The sequence below is a fragment of the Rhinolophus ferrumequinum genome, chromosome 16 (assembly GCF_004115265.2).
Source record: "Rhinolophus ferrumequinum isolate MPI-CBG mRhiFer1 chromosome 16, mRhiFer1_v1.p, whole genome shotgun sequence".
NCBI classification, from domain to species: domain Eukaryota; kingdom Metazoa; phylum Chordata; class Mammalia; order Chiroptera; family Rhinolophidae; genus Rhinolophus; species Rhinolophus ferrumequinum.
This window is the reverse complement of record NC_046299.1, coordinates 54,336,100-54,356,458: the sequence shown is the minus strand read 5'-3', so window position 1 is coordinate 54,356,458 and position 20,359 is coordinate 54,336,100. Positions and strand designations below refer to the sequence as shown.

Below are 20,359 nucleotides of genomic sequence, written 5' to 3'. Positions count from 1 at the left end.
GGGCCTTTGCATGTGTAGGATGGATTGAACAGGGATGTGTTCCGAGTGGCTGCTGAACGTGGAAGACGAGGCTGGAGGTACCAAACGGGTGACAGACAATTTCAGTTTCTGGAAAATACTGTGTGTAGCTCCATTTTACATACTGCTTTTGAGTACCAAACACTGGAGAATTCTACCTCATTCCACTTCCCCCTTTGACCTTGGCTTTGACTCTTTTCTAATGGATGTGTTTCCTGAGACCAGTGAACGTATGCCGAATAGCAGGAGAAGCTTCACACATCCCCTTCAGCCTCTCTGCCCAGCTGGGCTTCCCTCGCCAGGTCCTGCCCTGCATCCCAGGGCCTCCAAGGGCGAGGGGAGGGGCTGAAATCTGGCTCAGGCAGAAACAGCATTGGCCTATACAGTGAAGGATGCTAAGTTCGCCCTCATCACAGGAAGGGCTGAAAGGAACTTGAGAATTCCAATTAAGCCTAAATTAATGAGCTGGAAACTTTGGGGAAACCATTGTGGGCAATGAGGGGAGAATGTGACCATCTTCCTTTTAACGAGCACTGGAAAAGCTTGTGGTCCAGCTGGTAGCCCAAGGAAGAAGGGCGGTTTCCAGAGGGAGCCGGTTTCTTAGAGTATCAGAAGGGGGATTACCCTGGTGGTGAAATGATAGAGGCTGTTTAACACACCCGACTCCTTCATCTTTAAGAGGGAGAAAGGAAGACCCTAAGCGGGGAAAGGTGGACTTGAGTGGAGCCTGGAGCACCTCTTCTCGCAGCTGCCCTCCTCACATGATGAAGTCTGAAGCTAGATAAAAGAAAGTGACTTTAGGAAACTCTATTGCCTATTGGAGCCTGCACAGCCCCTGAGGCCAGGCACCCCCTACCCCTCTCTGGATACCCTCGTAGGCAGCCTCTGTCCCTTTCATTGGGAAAAGGCAGAAAAACCACCTGCTGCTGTCAAGGCCACAGACCACCCGCCAGCCTCTGGGATGGCCCTGCCTTCCAGCCATGCACCTGGCACTAGAGCACCTATGAAGGGGGAACGAAAGAACGAACTAGGGATCAGTAGGGGTCGAACTAGGGTGTGTATCTTGAAGAAGGGTCCTCCTCACTCCCGAAGCCCGAGGATCCTGAGCCCGAGGATCCTGTGGAATCGAGTCCACAGCTGGTCATTCCTCCCCTCCACGCTACGGTCTCCTTTGGGAAAAATGGCTTGCCATGGGGGCCCGGCCAACCTCTTCGGGTCCCCCAGGGCGCTCTGCGGGGGTGTGGTGGTGCGGAGGGGGGAGCACACTGGAGAGAGGTGCCGGGTCCCGCTCTGGGCTTGGGGTGCTCCATCTCGCGCACTGGGGGTCAGGAGTGCGTGCCGAGGGGTCAGCCTGCCCCGTCCAGCCTAAGCGAACCAGCGCTGTGAGCCTCCTTCCCTCCCGCTTCGGGCGGTAGAGTCCGCGCCCGTTCTAGTTGCTGCAGCTGCAGCTGCCGCTGCTGGCGGCCGCGGGGAGCGCGGGGCGCGCGCCGAAGAGGCTTGGGTGGCGAGGACGGGGACGAGGAGGAGACTGAGGAAGCGAGGAAGAACGAGCGGAGGCCGAGGAGGCTCAGCCGGGTGGCGATGCGCTCAGGGAGCATGGACTAGCGGCGGCGGCGCCCGGCGACCGGACGCGGTGAACCTGCCGCGGCCCAGTGCGCACGGGGGTGGCGAGCGCAGCAGGGGGAGGAGGGCTGGCGCGGGGCTTCCGAGCGGAGGGGGCTGATTATGCATTATTAACGAGTTGCCGCCTAATAAGCTAAGAGCCGCTCGTTAGCGGCGCGGGCGGCGCGGGCGGCGCGCGGGGCGGGGGTCTCGGGCCGGAGCACAGCGCACACGCGTGGCGCACGGCAGGCGGCGCGGCAGCCGGGGCACCCGGGCCCGCGCGCTGAGCCGGGGCGGGCCCGGGGGCGGTGCAGACCCCGGGCGCGGGCGGCCCACGGCGTCCCCTCGCTTTCTGCGCTAGGGGCCAGCGCAGCCCGGGGCGAGAGGGGCGCGGGCCGGGGAGGGGAGCTGCCCGCGCGCTCCATCCCCCTCCCCCCCGGGCGGGCGGGCCGGCGGCCTGGGGGAGGGCGGGCGGCGGCGGCTGGCTGTATATATCTCCGCGCACCCCGCCAGGTCGCGCACAGCGCCCCGAGCCCAGGCGCCTCCCCGCCCCCCTCCCCGCGCTCCGCGGCGGCGGCAGCAGTAGCAGCAATATGGCTGTTGATGGGTGTTCGGGGTGGCGCTGGCGGCGGGAGGAGCTCCCCCGAGCCCCTGCGCCGGCTGCCCGTTGCTAGCTATGGCAAATGGTGGCGGCGGCGGCGGCAGCAGCGGCGGCGGCGGCGGTGGCGGCGGAGGCAACAGTCTTAGAATGAGTAGCAATATCCACGCGAACCATCTCAGCCTAGACGCGTCCTCCTCTTCCTCCTCTTCTTCATCCTCCTCCTCTTCCTCCTCGTCCTCGGTCCACGAGCCCAAGATGGATGCGCTCATCATCCCTGTGACCATGGAGGTGCCGTGCGACAGCCGTGGCCAGCGCATGTGGTGGGCTTTCCTGGCCTCCTCCATGGTGACTTTCTTCGGGGGCCTCTTCATCATCCTGCTCTGGCGGACGCTCAAGTACCTGTGGACCGTTTGCTGCCACTGCGGGGGCAAGACGAAGGTAAGGCGCGCCCCGGCTCCCGCCCCTTGCGCCAGCCCCGCCGCTCCTCGGCGTCCCCGGCAGCCCACCTCCTCGCTCCTCACGGCGCCGAGCCTCCCTCCATCCCTGCCTGCCGTCCCCTGCCGCCCTCCCTTCCCTCCGCTGTCCCTGCGCCTTCGGATTGGGACAGCGGGCGGCGCGCCGGGGGTGAGGAGCTGCCCCTAACCGGTGCGCCCCTGGACGCGGATCTCCAATCCTGACCCCTTGTTTATTGTAGGGCTGTTTGCGGCTGCGGCCCGGGCCGGGGTCGGGGACGCGCGCCGTTCGGGTGCTGTGGTTTGGGGTAGGGAGAGCCAACCCCGCGGGCGCCCAGAAAGCTGGGGGCCGCTGGGTGCGTGTATCGCACGGCTCACCTGCCGCGGCCGGGCTTCTGGCGGTGGGCGAGGGCGAGCACATCAGCCCGCACTTTAGAAACCTGTTGGGGAGATGAGTTAGTGGAGTCAGAAGGAAGGGAAAATCCTTTGGGCAAGGAAGCAAACCTTTTGGACTAGGGAATCCCGGGGGAAGAACATGGCCAGAGGAAGTGGGGAGGGTCTGGGGGTCAAAAGAAAGTTGGGGAGATGCACCCAGTTTTGGAGGCAACCATGGAGGCGGCCACTTTAGGAGTGTGGTGAGGTCGCACATCTGCTGTCACCTCCCTGTCCATCCTTTGAGAGATTCTCGTGGAACATACTCCCCACCTCAAGTTCTGGTGCATCTGTATTCTCGCCCCCACGCCACCCCCTCAGGACCTTGGAAATGCCACCAGCAGCGTGGAGCTGGAGCGGAAGGTCCGCGGGAGAGCCGGCCAAGGCCGGGGTTTCACGCGGAGCCTCCTCTCTGACGCTTTTGAGGTGGCTGGATGTCGGGTTAGGCTATTCCTGGCGGCGCAGAGACGCCCACCAGCACTGAGGCTCACTACACGTTATGTATGGTTGCTAGGCTGACTGCCTGGTCTACTGCCAGGTCCCTACAGATGTCCTCTTTTCCCCCCGCTGGCTGAAGGTGAGGGGTGGGGGCAGTTTTTCATAGAAAACTGCAGAATGAAAAAAGAAAGAACTGGAAAAAAGAGTGACCCAAGCTATCCTCTGTTTGAGTAATTCCTATCCTAGGGACTTCCCAGTGCCAGTATTTTCAGAGCAAGGGGAGCCCAAGGGGAGTAGGAGAACAGTGCAAGGCAGAGGCAGCTCTCCCTCAGAATGTTCACAGCTTTTCTAGGAAAGTTAATTCAAGGACCCCTCAAACTCCTACAGGGCACAGCAACTTGTCGCAGCCTCTTTAGTTGCTTCAGGAAATAGTAGGGAAGCCAGGGGCTGTGGGTGACACATGAGGGTGAGCCAAAGCTCCCTCTCCTAAACATTAATTATACATGGTGTTGGGTGCTGGAGTTCAGCTGTGTTTTGTGGCAGCACATTTGTGTTTTGGAAAATACTGGTGTATTGGAAATAAAGGGAGAAAAATAAAAGCCATCACTCTCTTCCTCCTCCGGAAACCTCCAGCGGTTGCCTAGCCAGTTCTCTTTGGAGTTGCCATCTCAGCCACAGAGGTTTCTCCTTACTTGTCAAGGTGGAAAACCTCACGCATTCCAGAGAAGCTGTCAGATTACGCAGAATCCTACCCATGAGACCCTGAGACCATGCCCCTTGCCTCGCCTACCTAATAAGCACTTATTCATAGTCTTTTTATCCACCCGTTTCCTCTCCTCCACCTCCCCCACAGTCTTCAGCCCTGGAGTTTATTTTCCTTTACTGAGATTCAGTGTCTGCCCTTAGGGGAAAGATAGCTCATAGTTGTGCAAATCTAAAATGTTCTCTACACTGAGTGATTCTGGTGAACTTTTTAACAGACTCCTTATCTGGTAAGGAACGAGGTGGTAACTTTTTTTCAGTGAGTCGCAATATACTTTGAAAGTGTTTTTGTGATTCTGGTGTTTTGAACAGTCTCTAAGTTTTCTCGCTCTAGGGGCTTCATCGGTGCCACTGCATTGCCTGTGATGAAATGCTAATTGTACTGTTCACATAAAGAGTCTCTTTCCTAAATGATGACCAAGCATAACTTCTGTCAGTTTTCTCCAGAAAATAGGTTTTTGGCAATTATCGTTAGCAAAAACAATCCCTACATATTAGACTATAGTTTGTAGTTCCGAGACCTGCGGAGTTGACATAACTGGAAGTTTCTACAAGGAATCAGCCTGGGATGAGAGATGCTTGCCGTTGGCTGGGAATCTGTGAGGCCGATGTGAATCAGGTCACTTTTGATACCGTTAAAGTTCATTTTAAACCATGCTTAGAATCTCTTAATACTTGCCCCTTAATCTGTTCAATTAAACCTAGTGGAGCCAACTCATTAGACCCAGTAATAATAACTTAGGCCTTTTATAAGGGTTTCTGTCTACCCCGGAGATCTGTATTTTTACTGCAGTCATGGTTTTTTGCCCTTCATTCTTTTTGCTTTCCAAGTATCTGGTAGTTGTCGAGATGCTGTTCAGATGAATGCATCTGGCGTGAGCTTGGAATAATTATTCCGTGCTGGGTTTCCCAAGGAAACCTTGGTTGCTTTTCTGTAGAATTCTGCCAGCCCTCAGATGTGTTCAGCCTCACCTTCATTCCGTCCCGACATGGTCGGACCAGGAGCTGGGGTCCAGTGAAAGACTAGTCCTTTTAGCATCAGAAATTCCACGGGAGGTAAGTTTCAGCGGGGAGCTGTGGTATCACACACATTCTGTCTCTGGGACCACACCGTCCTTTTTGATCGAAGGAACCCGGGGCTGTGGGGGTGCCCCATTCATCTCATCACTAATACCTTTGGTCTTTGCATCCCCAATGGGGAGCGACTCTACTATTTTGAAAAGAATAGTTTTGTTTTTGTTTTTATTGGAAATAAGAAAACACATCACATTTTCCTGTTGTTCGGGAACTTGGGCACAATTATCCCAGGACTATATTCTTTGCTGTACATTTTCACAGGATTGTTTTTTCTCTGTTGAGTTTCATCATAGCTCTCTCTTTACTAGGTCACGATGTTTTGAGGTCCGATCCAATAGGGAACAGGGAGCTGCTCTGGCAGCCTGACTAAGACCATGACCTTGAAGAAGTCAATTAACCTCTCCGGTCTCTCTTTTCTTGTGTTTAAAATGTGGCGATTGAATTGTGTGTGTTCTGATGTCCCTTCCTGCTCTCTGATGCAGTGTCAGAAAGAGGAAGGAGTTCACAAACTATGGGTAAAGTTTCTAGCTCAGAACATGTCTTGCCATTCTCCAGCAATTCTTTTAGGAATTCAGCCTCGGAGCGCTTATGTGTTTTTAGTTCCGTCTCCTGCTCCTCTTTCAGCATACAGTCTCCTTTTTTCTCTCAATTAGTCTGGGGAAACTGAGGCTGACTTCCTCTGGAGCTGTGGTTTGCTGAGGGCCTGCAAGTGGCCAGGCATGGACTTCCTTCTGCTCTCAGTTTGAGCTGTCCTCCCTGTAGAAGTTTGGGCTTGATGGGGGCTGGTCTGCATGTAATGAATTATTGAGGTATTGTCTCCATGGCTGTGTCTGAGAAAACAACACATTGACTCTGTCAGGCTTGTGACTAATATAAATATCAGATCCCATTACGGCTTGGTAATTACCCAGGGTCTGGCTTGACGCATCCAATCAGGGCTGGGGCTTTAATGCCTCAGAATTCTTGATGCCAGATTGGTCCTGGTGTTTCATCTCGTCCTGGGGATCAGCTGCATCAGATGACCTTCAGATATTCTGATAAGATCACTTGGGGAGGCCTTGGAGAAGGCCTCAGGTCCCTGTCCAGCTGACCTTCCCTTGTCCAGAGAGCTTTGGCTTCTCATGCTTGGCTGTCTTTATGGAAATGCACACTTGAGTAGAGACTCTGCAATCAGACCCAAGTGCAAATTGTGGCTCTCACACTTATTAGCAGGGCATCTTTGTCTGCCAACCACATCGAGCCTTGATTTCTTCATCTGTAAAAAGAGTATAATAACGCTTATTACAAGGAGTGGCTATAATGGGTATATAGTATCCAGCAAATGCCTGGCATTTAGCAGGCCTCCTGTAAAGGGAGCTACTGTAGCTCCACAAAGTGGTGAGTTTATTTTCTCTTTGATTCCTTGAACTTTTGGCCCCTGTAGGGCACAGACGACAACAAATAGAACTTTTGAGCCAAAAGAAACCTCTAGACCCTGAAGTCTATTGTCAGCCAGTTAGAGTCAGACTGAGATCTGGGCTCATGCCTCTCGGCTGTTGCAAGGCTAGAAAACTGGGGAGGGACAGGCAAGAAAGTCTCCGTGGATGAGGGCCTGGCAGGCCGGTGGGGAAGTTCCTGGACCAACACAGGCACTGTGGGGTTCCAGGAGTGGTGCCCTATCAGAAGTGAAAAGTTTGGTGGGTGGCTGTGGCTGTTCAATGTGTCTTGAGAAGGGACAGATTCCATCCCTGTTATCTCCAGTCTGGAGAGCACAGACCTGTTTGTCCAGTAAAGTAACAGTTTCTTCGCCAGGGTGCTCTCTACCCCGACCAGCTTTACCTTGACAGCCCCCGAGCGGTGTTTCCCAAAGTGTGTTCTGTGGAGCGCTTGCCCTTAAAGTTACCTTGTGATAAAAGTGGAGCGGCCTGCACATGTGAGCACCCCCTGGAGAGTCCCATCACAGGCTTGGGGAAGGCCCAAGGGGGAGGAGGCGGTGAAACTGCTCCTGACTCTGTTCACGGAGGGCAGCCTTGCCTAGATGCGAAGCCTGCTGTGCAGGACCCAAGAGTCAGCCTGTGACCTTGGGCAAGGACTCCACTGCTTTGTGCCTCAGTTCCCTCGTCTGCAGATTGGGGATTGTAATAGCCAAAGCCCTGTGGAATAGGTATTCTCAACAACACCATTTTATAGCATTTCCTGGGAGGACACAGTGACCACAAGCTGTGGGTTGGCCCTGCTTTCAGGAGCCCAGGGGCCTTGTCCAACCATGCATCAGGAAGAAGGCAAGAGCTGCCCTAGCGTGTGGCCTGGAGGAGGAAGGATTCCAAAGCCAAGGCCACGTGGGCTCCCTCTTTGCCTCATCACTGCCTGCTTCCCTGGATGGGGACATTCACTGGGTGCCTGGTGGCGGGGAGGAAATGCTTGCTTTGATGCTCCCTCCTTGTTCCACCCCGCCTCCCCTCACCCCACCCACTAGGGCGAGAAAAGCCAGGTGCTGAAGCAGTCAGCTTGGCATTGGATTGTACTGACAGGACCCCCTTCCCAAAGTGGGCAGCAGCTCACAGCAGCAGTGGACTTGCTAACCTGTGAATCACTACAGCCAACACCACCTTCCTGGGACTCCAGAGCTGCGGAGCCCCTGGAAGGCTGCCTCTGTGGTTCCGGTGAAAAGGGCTGTGTTTGTGTTTTCGATGCCACAGCTCTTGGGGCCCTGCTGAGAGCACTGATCTTTGGGGAGTCATGCCTGGGGGTCAGACGAGGTCAAGCCTCCTGCAGGACCTCTGAAATTCCACAACCTTTCTGTGCACGGCACGGAGCAGACCAAGAGTGTCTCCTTTTTGGAAATGTTTCTTGAGTGGGTGGAATCCTGGCCCTGGGCACACGGAGAAGGAAACTGGCATCCGCACCCTCAGGGGCAGATGTGGCCTAGCATTCTGGATAGAAGGCTCAAGGAATGTTCAATTGGGGCATCAGATCTCTGCCTCCAAGGGTGGGAGAAAGCATCCAGTCTGCCTACCCCTGGGGCTTCTCACATCCTAAAATGCACGTAAATCACCTGGGGAGCTATTAAAATGTAGGTTCGGATTCAGAAAGTCCAGGGTGGGGCCTGGGATTCTGCATTTTTGACAAGACACGGGCAATGCCCTTGTGCAGAATGCAGCGTGAGTAGCAAGGATCTGGTCCATTTCTCAGCCTCCAGCCAGTCCTGCCCTGAAGACAGGCCTATTTTTAAATCTGGAAATTCCCCACTCCTCAACAGTGGGAAGGGAAGAGAAGAGGAAGGGTCACTGTGCCAGGACAGCCAAGTTGGGAAAACTCTGCCGAGGCCTCTCTGAGTTGCTGCGGTTCAGTCTCGGTGCTTATTACTCAAGCTGATTGGTCGGGTGCCTGCGCCCGAGGAGCCCACAAGCGCCGTTGGTTTGGGGTTGGACCAAGGCTGCGTTCTACAGATGGACAGGGTGTGGTCTGTGTGTCGCCCATCAATGTGTGGGCTTTCCCTCATGCCAGTTGGTCACGCTGCAAGGGTTGAGGCTTTCTGAAGTCCAGGATGGCAACTTGGCCAAACCACCTTCTTGCAAAATTAAAGGCTCGTGGTGTAGCCAGGGCTGCGCTGTGTGACGTTCCAGGAAGCCAGCGGCTGGCCGCTCCCTCGGGCGTGTTTGAAGTCAGGGAGCAGCAATCTGCCAACCTGATTTCCCACAGGGACCTGGGTGGGCCTTCCCAACAGAAGGTTTAACTTGGAAGCACAGGGCTCAAGACCTGATCACCGAGTAGGGAGAGACATGTGGCATTGTGCAGTCCAACCCTCCAGCGGCACTCCTGAAGAAATCTAGCAGATTGAAAGGAGCAAGGTTTTTCTCAGCTCGTACTGCTAGGGACTTTTTCTCTGAGATGTGCTTTTTGTGTTGGTTCCATCATCAAAGGGGAGAACCTGGAATAAACTTGACCCATGAGCATTGTCAGCTGCCCGAATGAAGAAGGGCTTAGTATAATGCCCAGCACACAGTAGGTCCTCAATTCTTACGGTTATTATGATTGTATTTCCTTTTATCGCACAGTAAGTGCATTCCATGTACCGAGCTAGGTGCTAGGGGAAAAAGAGGACCCAGTTCTGACTTTTATTTGACAGGGTGGGATGGAAAAAAAAACAAGTTATCTTTTCACAGGGTATGCACATGTCTGGTCTCTGAGTTGCCTGCAGACCCCTTGAGAATAGGAAGTGAGTCATATCAATCCAAGCACGCATTTATTGGGACGGTCCTTTCCGTTGTGGTTAGCTAGGGACAGGGTGCGAATGTAGTAGGTGCTGCTTTAATTTGTGAGAAGCTATGGCGAAACTCTGGGTGGATAGGATGGGTTCATTTGGTAACAAAATGATGTTTGAGTCACTCCTGGCTTTTCATTATTCATGCCGCCAGTCTCTCTTGACCAGTGCTTAGCAAGGGTTTAGTTCATGACGAGCAGTTGTTTGTGAGGTGCATGAGTCAGGCAGTGGATGGAAGGGCAGCTTCAAAAGAATGGCTCCTTGAAGGTGGAATTTGCTTTGTTTTCAGCATTATTTGGTAATTGTCTTTGGGACATTATGTCTAATTGCCAATTTGGAAATGTAATTGGCGCTCCAGGTCCAGAATGGGTATACTTAACATCATCAAGCCAATCTCGGAATTATGTCCCTATAAGATCTCATTACCTGTATGACTAATGCTTCTTTACATGGCCCAGAGTGAAATTATTCAAAACATCTCATTTGCTTTGTATTCTTTATGCCATTTCATCGGCTCCCCTACCAGGATTTCTCAGGGACCCAGCTCCATTTGACTGGGTATTTCAAAGATAATTAGCAAAAAGCCTGTGTTCCTTCCTTCTGCTCTTCATCCTTTTCTTTATTTCCCTTCTTCCCTAGTGATTCCTGCCAAGTCCAGGAGCAGAGGGACTGAAGTTTGCAGGTTAGTGGACAAGTAGGGGCTTGATCTTGCAAGTTTGGAAGCACAAGGAATTACATTGACAGTGGTGGAAGGAGGCTTTGGGTCCTGGGTCCTACTTCCTCCCCAGTGCCAGGACTGGGGCCCTCTGCCCCATCGCCAGAGGGGCTAGGGGTGTCCGTGACCTCCCGAGGCCACCCCTCCATTGGGTAGTCCCTCCCTCCCTTCCCCCAACCCCCCCAGAATGAATGGAAAGATCTTTCTCCTTGCACTAGCCCCTCTGCTTTGGTCCATTTCCGGGACGCACGGAACAAGTCTTGGTGGAGGACAGATTTCAAATTCTAAATCCAGCCCAGGAAGGCCCAGAGCTGGGAGGTGATTAGGTGTCAGCAGTGCTGTTGAGACATAGAACACCCTTAACTCGTGTTGCTCCTTTGTAGGACGTTTTCTTTTTCTCTCTCACGACTCCCAGGGTCCTCCTGAGGCAGTGAGGTGTGCCTTCGCTCCACTCTTTGAAGTTTGGAGAATGGCCCATTCTGGCTTTTGCTTCTCGTAGTTTGCCCTCTGAGACCTGTCTGGTCTTGTCGGAAGCTGTGGGTGGAGGTTTTGGCTGACCCTGGGCCGTCTTCATTACTGGCACGTGCCCTGTGTTTCTGGAGTTTATCTTCCTTCAGTTTAGCGCTGGGCTTGGCCCAGAGCAGATGTCATTTTGGGGCCGTGCCAAGAATCCAGATGTGGAGTGTGGATCCTTTGTGAAGAAGCCTGACTTGGGCTGTGCTTTCTGTGTGTTGGCTCTTCCCACAGGAGAGAGACAATGACCTTGAGCCTCTCTTGTGACATTTACGTGTAGATGCTGCCTTTAGAGTGGAAGACTCTTCCCCCTCGGCCACTCATCTCACCTCTTCTCCTCTTGGAATTCTAGATTCTACCTCTGCCATTCCCCTCTGTTTTGCTGAACAGAAAGAAAGCAGAAAAGAAAGGAGGACGTACAAGAGGAGAAGGCGAGGGATGGCAGGGTGAGAGGGAGATGTCCGCACAAAGAAAAGGATAAATTCTCTTCTGGAAGCCAGAGTGGGGTAAATATGTAATTGGATGGGTTTTGTTTTTAGTCCCTTCGCCTGTGTCTTTACAAGAATGTCTTTTTAGTTTTTCAGTTACAGTTGACATTCAATATTATATTAGTTTCAGGTGTACAGTCCTTCACCTTTGTCTTAATGAAAAACCATGACAAGTGACCTCACCCCCAAGGAGTGAAGCTTTTTGTATAAAGACCAATGAAAAGAGTGATTTCACTTTTGGAAGATTTTAGCTTTTCTAATGAGAAGGTCCATCGAATTCCTTGCTCGCGTGCGGCCTGTGTGGCCCAGACTGTAGGATTCCAGTGCATCCTGGGGATCTTCGTGTGCTTGTTATGCAAGAGCAAAATTTCCCTCCTCTTTGCGAGAAGTTGCAGCGTGAACTTGTGACTTTGGAAAGTGGACCCTTTGTGGCTCTGGAAGGGGAAAAAGTGAACGTCCAACGATGGTTGAATGGAGAACTCAGAGATAAGGGCTCTAAAGGCTTGGAGGAAAGATTTGGGAGAGGAGAGGTGCTGGGCATTTTAACGACCAAAGTTAGCTTTATACATTGTTGTTCTTCTTTGGGCAGCTGGGAGCACTTCCCTCACAGTGCTTAGTGCCCATGAATTACGGCCATTTCTCTGGTGGATTGTGGCAGCCATGCTGATCAGGTAGGAAGATTCTTGAAGAGTAGGGGTGGCGTCTCTATCTGAGCAGAGCAGTCACTGGTTTGCCTCAGTCTTAAAAAAGAAATCCTTTTCTTAAGTTCACGTGCAACCCCATTTTGCCCGTAAGATTTCTTTTTCAACTTGTGTTTTATACTTTTGTCCTTTATCCTAAGTGCACAGTATGTTCATTGTTGGAAATGTAGGTGGTGCAGAGAGGCATTAAAGAAAAAAAAAAGGACACCTCACACCCACTATGATGGCTACTATATCAAACCCAGAAAATATCAAGTGTTGGCGAGGATGTGGAGATTTGGACACATTGTACCCCGTTGGTGGGAATGTAAAATGATGCAGCCTATGGAAACCAGTATGGTGGTTCCTTGAAAAAAGATTGAAAATAGAATTATCATAGGACCCAGCAGTTCCATTCTGGGCACATACCCAAAAGAAGATACTTGTACACCTACGTGCATAGCAGCGTTATTCATAATAGTCAGAAGGCGGAAGCAACCCAGGTGTCCATTGATGGACGTGCTCTGCACATGTAGTGGAATGTTGTTCATTTTGATGAAGGAGATATTGATACAGGCTACAACACGGATGGACCTTGAAAACATTACGCTAAGTGAAATAAGCCAGACAGGAAAGGGCAAATACAGTATGATTCTACTTACAGAAGGGATGTAGAGTAGTCATGTTTATAGAGACAGAAAGTAGAATGCTGATTACCAGGGGCTGGGGGAGTGGGGCGTTGTTGTTTACTGGGTGTAGAATACCGGTTTTGCAAAATGAAAAAGTTCTACATAACAATGTGAATATACTTAATACCACTGAACTGTGTGTACACTTAAAATAGTTTAAGGCGGCGAATTTTATATGTCTATGTTACCACAATTAAGAATTGAAAAAAAATAAAAGGAAAAAAAAAATCCTCCAAATCCCATCTCCTAGAGATGACCACCATTATTGTTGGGCACGTTTTCTTCCCAGACTCATTTTTCATCCTTGGTGCTCACGTTTGTCGGTGGGCGGCTAATACTGTTCCTCCAAGGACGGGTAAATGGAAGTTGCACGAGAAGTACCCAGGTTGGCCTTGTTTGATTTTGATGGTACCCACATTGAAAGCAGAAACACAGACAGAACAACCCTCCTTCTGCCTGTAGACTCTGGTTTAATGGTGTGTATTCTTCGAGTGAAGTATAAAGACTACTGGGTTTTTTATTTTGACAGTGGGAGCAGGGTGGTGTCTCAGGCAGGCTGTTGTCTATGGGCCCCAGTTTTCTCATATGCAATATGCTCTCTGATTCAGTGATTTCAATATACAGCCATTTCTTAAATCGGACTTCAAAGCCAGCATTTTTCCCTGATAAAGATCCCAAGGGTAAATTATTCAAGGCAGTGGGCCCAGAGAGCAGTTCTGGTTCCACTCTGCATCACCAAGTGTGAAATTTGACCGACATACCCACAAAACTTGAATATAGACTTTGATGAGGTGGCATATTTAAGAATTACAGTCCAGGAACACCCCCCTCCCCCCCAGTGGAAATACCGTCAAACTTGTCATTAAAAAAAAGTTTCAGAAATAGGTTTTTGTAACTCTGCTATTACTTCTAGGGAGATAGCTACACCACTATTGAGGTTTTGATTTTAATTTCTGATGTGGAGGAAAGGTTGAAAAATGCCTTCGATTATAGACTATGAAGAAGGTGCCACGACAGACTGGCTTTGTTGTGGCTGGGCATAAAAAGAAACATGTGATTAAAGAAGAGGTCATGCCCATCAACTTACTTTGATGCTTTTCCTTAACCCGCCCCGGAAGCAACCCCAGATCCAGAATGTTCATCTCAGCCCTATTAGGCGGAGCATTGCAGCTGCCAAAAGCAGGGCTAAGATGACTGCAGCTGGTGTGGCCACGGAGAGAGTCCCCAGGGATGATCCCACTTACACAGTAACTTCTGAAATGGCCCCCGCCCCCTGCCCACGCCCGATACATCAGAACTTACTGAGTAGTTTCTTAGGTTACATAACCTCGATTAGATTATGATGCCGGGGCCATGTGTTACATTGTAACCTGTCACAGATACAGTAACACTCCCCATCCCTGTTGCTTTGGGGTGTTATTGACTTGGTGATTGTGTCGGACTTGAGGAAGCCCAGATACAAATACTTCCTTAGATTTTTCTATCTTGTAGTTTAACTCTTCTTAAGGGATCAGACATCTTACAAGTAAGTATTTCTTACAAAATGAACTAACAATTTAGACAGTCGTTAATGCGTCTGTAGTACCGACTACTCGGCGGTGTATGGCCGTGAACCAGATATGACAGAGATTTTTAAAACTCTGGGAACCTTTTCCTTTTCCAGCGACAGGCAGTGCAAGCATGATATTTTTAATTGGCCCCCTCTTTAAGTCAGAAGCTGAAATGTTATCATGCACATCTCTCCTGAGTTGCATGGAAACTAATAAAATCACGAAGGTTTCTATTTGTACTCTATGAACACAGACTGAAATGAAACTGAAACAGTTATCTCCAGGGATGAAGCTATTTAAATGCTAGGTAGGGATTTGAAAGGCTTTTAGTGGTGAAAAGAGAAACTGGCAAGTGAGACCTTCCTGTTCTTTCCTCCCTGCCTCACCCATGCCTGTTCGCTATGCTCCTGTGTACTTCCTGATCTCAGAAAATTAATTTAAAACAAAGGCCTCTCATCTCTAATACCCTGTCACCTGCTTTAGAAAGCAGCAGTTGATTCTCTGTAAGTCATTTCCTCGTCTTCCTCAGACATTGCATTGGTCTCCACACTTTCTGGTGTTTTGTTTTGGGAAGTCTTTCTAAGTGAACTGGAGTTGCTGTCTTCTTTGAAAGAAAATTAACAAACGTTTGGAGTGGTTGCTATGCATCAAGCATTGTTTTAAGCACCTTCTGTCTGTTATATTTAATCCTAAGGAGCAAACCCTTTTATAATCCTCATTTTACAGATTAGAAGACTGAGACATAGAGAATAAAGTTTGTTTTTGTTTGGATAATAAACTTGGAGTGCTTCCTATGTGTCTGGTGCTTTCTGAGTTTTTTATATGAACTATCTTATTTAATGCTCCCAACCAGCAGTGAAGCAGGTGGTGTTATCCTCCTCACTTTACAGATTAGGAAACTGAGGCATGGAGAGGTCGAATAACTTGTCCCGGGCCACACACTAGTGAGGGGCAGAGCCAGGTTTAAATCCAGGCAGGCGGACAATGGTAAACCCTACACTGTACCCCATGTGTGTACCCTCTGCACTGTACACCTACAGTCTTACCTGCTGTCGTGGGAGGTTGGCTCTGCTCAGCTCATCCCCGCCACAGAGTGAGAGAAACTGTGGGGACATAGGCCTGAAAAGAGGAGTCGGCGTGTCAAGACTCACGCACCGTCCCCTGAGGAGATGTGACATCCTTGGGACAAGGTCAGAGAATTCTCTCCTATCAGGGTAGAAACAAAGCTTAAAGTTATCTAGTCCTTTTAGTCTTTTTAAGTCTGGGTTTTCCTCCTGGAAAATGGTAGAATCACCTTTTCTGTACCTGACAGGCAGGCGTGCTGTGTGCCGTTGTGCAGGTTGCGCATTGCACAACTCGAGGGCTTGCTGTGAGAGTCACAGCAGATAATACATCATTGTGTTTTGTGACCTGTGGCTGACATACACCTTATGCCTGTGCCGGGGAGGTGGGGGGCAGGTGGAGGCAGAGAATAAATATTGGGGCATTTTCCTGAGTATCGGTCTTCTTTGAAGTTTTGGGGAAAGCGCTGTGTTCAATATTAACACATACATGGAAGGTAGTACCGTAGGAGTAGGACGTAGAATTCAAGCATATTTTTGAAAACTCAAGAGAATGTGTGTGTGTGTGTGTGTGTGTGTGTGTGTGTGTGCGTGCAGGCACACACGCACATGCAAAAGAACCTGGCGGAGTGGAAAAGTTTGCCGCCCACCAGCTAAGCCTGATCACTACACCGTGATCCTGAGTATCCTGATACAGAATGATGCCTTATTATTCCCATATGCTATTTGCTCATATCTCAAACTCTGAAACTGTTACTAAAAGAATGGGAATTCTATGAAAAGCAAATAAATATATCTCAATCCCCTGTACTGTTGTAAATAAAGTGCATTTTGGAGGTTGTCGGGGCAGAGAATTTAATGTGCACACTCAGAAGAAGGTAGTGGTAACTCATTCAGTGGTTATGAATTCTCCCCTCGCCTTAGAAAGATCGATTCCTCCCCCTCTCCACTTCCACGGCCTGGAAATACATTATTGTATCACAATATGGATTTCTTTTTAGACCATTGGGCATCGTGGCCTTGTGCCTGCCAAACCCCATGCACGGAATATTTAGGAGCAGAAGATGAATTGGTCAGTCCATGAATCTTGATTAGCATGGCTGGCCTCTTCCGGGGCTGCAGGCTTGTATGAGACCCCGATTCCCCCCGGCCAGTAGCCACACTGCACGATCCCAGGGGCACCGTTCACATCGCAGTCATGGGTGATGCCCCTGGAGTTGTGCGTGCACAGTCCACGTGTCCATGTGTGTGGCTCTCCTAGGTGTCTGGCTAGGCTGGTATAATACACTCACATGAGAAATTAAAAATGCGGTGCAAGGCCCTTAATTCTTAACAGCCAAGCAAGTAAGAGAAACAGTAAGACCTTGAGATTCAGAAAAAGTAGAAAACACTGAGAATTGGTCAGCGAGGGGGTGGTCAGAGAGAGCCCACTGGGGACGTGGGGGTGCAAAGGGGGACCCAGCAAGCCCATCCCTAGGCCCAGCCCCCAGGATAGGCTGTTTCCATGACTTCTGACCACTGTGTGGCTTCTGACATGACGTAGGAGGCCTCCCGCCCCCCTACACTTGTTCATAGCACAAGCCTTGGAGAAGGGAAATACTCTGGTGCCAACCTGTGTGTGGCCCTAAGGTCCGTGGATGGGGAATTACAGGACCCCGAGGATTTGGAAAAGGCCTCTCCATTGCCAGCTGTGCTTTTCTTAGCTCCCTCCCACGCCCCTACTGTCCCCAGGTGTTTGTCGGCAGGGCGTACTACCCCGTACGGAAAATGGCAGTCAGAGTCCAGGCCACAGCAGTCTCACTACCCGGCCTGGCAGCCAGGCTGGGTCTCTGAGGCTGGCAGGCTGCTGCGAGGGTGGTTGCATAAGCGGCCTTTCTGCTGGTCATGGTGCCTGCTGGTTCTGGGTGAGGAGGTCGAGCCAGAGTACACAGGCCGCTGCCCCTCCCTGAGCCCTGGACAGGCTCTTGGGCCTGATGAGGAGCGGCCTGGTGGCCAGGTCTGAGCGACATGCCTGCACTGGGAAATGTGGAGATGGGTCAGCCTGCTCCGTGGGGGTCCATGTGGTAGAAGGCTGGGTGTACCTCAGGGATGGCCCACTCCTTCCCTTCCAACTGTCTACCTTGTGATCCCCTCCTTCAAGGCTCAGCTCACCTGCTGGGAGTGTCACCTTGTCCATCCACCTGAGTCAGGTCTTGCTCTGTCCTCGGATGCTCCCCACTGTGTTTGTCCTCTTCATCCCTCGTGAGCACCGTCCGTCTGATGGTCCTTGTGGACAGGGCTGGCAGTTTTCCTTCTTTGCTTTCCTTTGCCTTCTCCGGGTGGTCCTGGAAACTGGGTAGTGACGGGATCAATAACAGTGTGGCTGCTGGTATTCAAAGACGGCTCTCAGTGAATCACGACTCCTGGCATTCACGCTCTTCAGTTGTCCCCCCTTTGCATCGGGGCTGGCTCTGTGACTTGCTTATAACCAGTAGAATGTAGTGGGGAAGATTCTGTGATTTCCAAGACTAGGTTCCAAGAACCCTTGCAGCTTCCCTCTTGGTCTCTTGGAACACTGGCTTTTGAGAAGCCAGCCACCATATATAAGGGGCTGATCACCCTGACACACCCAGGCCACATAGAGGATGAGATGCCACGTGGCAGGGGTCAAGGTGGCGGGGGGAGAGATTGCTCCAGTCATTCAGGGACCTTGGCTCCTTCCACCTGTGGACCTGCCATCTTCTAGGTGGGTCTGAAGGTCTCTGCTGAATGGCCTGCCTCCAGCTGACACCTGGGGAAGGAGAAGTAAAGCTCAGGAGGTGTAGTTTTGTGGGAGTAGTCCTGAAAGTCATTCTCATTACTTCTGCCCACACAGTCTATTGACCAGAACTCAGTCTTGTGGTGCTTCAATTGCAAGGGGTCCTGGGACACGTAGTAATGTACCCAAGAGGAGTAGGAAATGGATTGCCATGCGGGGGGGAAACTAGGGTGAGGGCTTCTGCCATCCATAGTTGGCTCTACTATAACTAATGATTACCGTGACCCCGTAATCACACTGGGTGTTTACTGGGTCACACATGATGTTAAGCACTCTACATTCTTTATCTCAATCCTCTCGAAAAGGTATTATTACCGTTATCTTCGTTTTCTAGATGATCCAAAACTGAGGACTGAGGCTTCAGGGTGTTGGCACTTGCCCAAGGGGCATTAGTTGATAAGAGGCAGGGTTACATTGGAACCCAGGATTTCCTGGCTCCATTGCTGACATGTAGCCACTTCCTGTAGCTCTGGGGTTCCTGCAGTTCTCTTCATTCTGGTCCTTGCCTTCAGCTTCTAACCACTCTTCTTAAATACCCTCAGGAACAAAGGGGCTAAGGGGCTTAACTGCCTCTTCCCTCCACGTTCCAAAGAGAACTAAGATGTCTTGGCGGTCACCAGATGACGTTGCCCTTGGTTCTCCACGGTAGTGATACACGATGGTGAACTGACAGTGGGTGCCTGCACTCCTCTGGATTTGAAAGCATTGGCTGCCCCTCAGCGCTCTCCTGCTTTGACTCTTACCTTGAATAGTTCTTCACCTGGGACATCAAGGAGTTATGTGAGTGACTTCCAGGACTCCTCCCACCAATGGATGGCAGAGGCTGGTTGCCCCGTCTTCTTCCCTGTGGTAAAGTGCTTCACCCTTGGAAACGTCACGTTAGCCCCTTCCGCCCAGTTCAGAGATCACGTTTTAGCAGAGCGAGTTCAAGAGTTCACTGCTGAGAGGACAGGATTCAACGTGAGTAATAAGATGAGTAATGCGGCTGCTTTTCTAAAACCCAGTGGACCAGAACGTACTTGTCCACTTGAGCATCATCTCTCATTCCAGTTAGTTCAGTGTAGTTATCAAGAGCGTGCCCTCTGCAGCCGGACTACTTAGGCTCAGATCATAGTTCTGCTACTTGCTGACTTTTAGACCTTCGGCAAGTTGCTTAACCTCTCCGTGCCTTCTTTTACTCATCTGGAGACTGGGACTCATTGTGACCACTGCATGGAGTCGTTGGGAGGATGATATGTGTTATTGCTTAGAGTGGCACCTGATATATGACAATTGTTGTAGAATGCTCGTTGTTACTGTTGTTTCACTTTGGTCACCTTTGGGAGACTGACTCTTTTCCTAACATGGACCACCGCTCATAGGTGGTCAGTCTGTCTTCTATAACTCTTCACTCTAGTCCACCCAGCTTCCACAGGGATGGCTGGCGTGTCCCCCTGCTGGAATGGAGCGTCCCTGAAGCCTGGAACTGGATGCTGTCCATCTTTGTATCCACAGTAGTTGGGGCAATTGCGGTCCTCTGGAAAAGCTGCCTGGAATACTGTCCCCATGTTGAGGGCTCCAAGAGGTTGGGACCTTTTTATGTTTGTTTCTGTTTCCTTAGCAACCTCCAGTAGTGTCCAGCACCACAAAATGCTTTTTGAAGAAATGCAGACAGAAAGAACGAATGATTTCATCCTTACTTGGAGAGTGAAGGCCTTTCCCTGGGAAAAGCCTTGTGATATAGCATCGGTGTATTCTCTTGAACGTTGCTGAGCTGACATCTCTCAACTTTGGAAAGTTAGATTTTAGGAAACTGTCTGAGGTAGTTTGCAGGCAAGTGTAATGACTAAGAGAGGAAGCCAACGTGGGTAAGGTATTTCTGGTTCCCCAAATGTATGATTATGTATTGAATCTGAAGGTTCCGGGTGGTGTATAAATTACCTCTGTAGGCGATTTCCAAAGAAAGTTCCAGAAATGTGTTGTTTTGGTAGCGTTGGAGCAATGTGTAATTCCCTCTCCCTCTTCCTGCTGCAGGGGGGCAGCACTCATTCTGAATGTTGGCTTTGGTCTCTTAAATTAAGGCTTGTGAACTCTATAGCCTAGCATGGAGTTGGGCAGAGGTGGTCTTGAATCCCAGCTCCGTGTGGCACTAGCTCTGGCTTTGGACAATTTCCTTCACCTCGCCAAGCTCACTTTCTTGATCAGTGAAATGTGGATACTAAAAATACGCGCCACGTGGGGTTTTTGTGTAGGTTCAATGAC

The 20,359-nt window shown here is 50.8% G+C and overlaps 1 protein-coding gene across 29 annotated transcripts in view; it reads left to right on the top strand.

The window, feature by feature from the left end:
- The first annotated feature begins 2,092 nt into the window (after positions 1 to 2,092).
- KCNMA1 (potassium calcium-activated channel subfamily M alpha 1) overlaps positions 2,093 to 20,359 on the top strand; it is a 708,733-nt gene continuing 690,466 nt past the window's right edge. For 25 of the 29 annotated variants that reach the window (XM_033130157.1, XM_033130156.1, XM_033130150.1 and 22 more), the window contains exon 1: positions 2,297 to 2,659. In XM_033130157.1, coding sequence (XP_032986048.1) covers positions 2,297 to 2,659 — 363 coding nt within the window. Of the gene's footprint in view, positions 2,660 to 20,359 lie in introns of all 29 variants that reach the window. The other 4 variants (XM_033130155.1, XM_033130151.1, XR_004425296.1 and 1 more) reach the window with 3 other exon arrangements.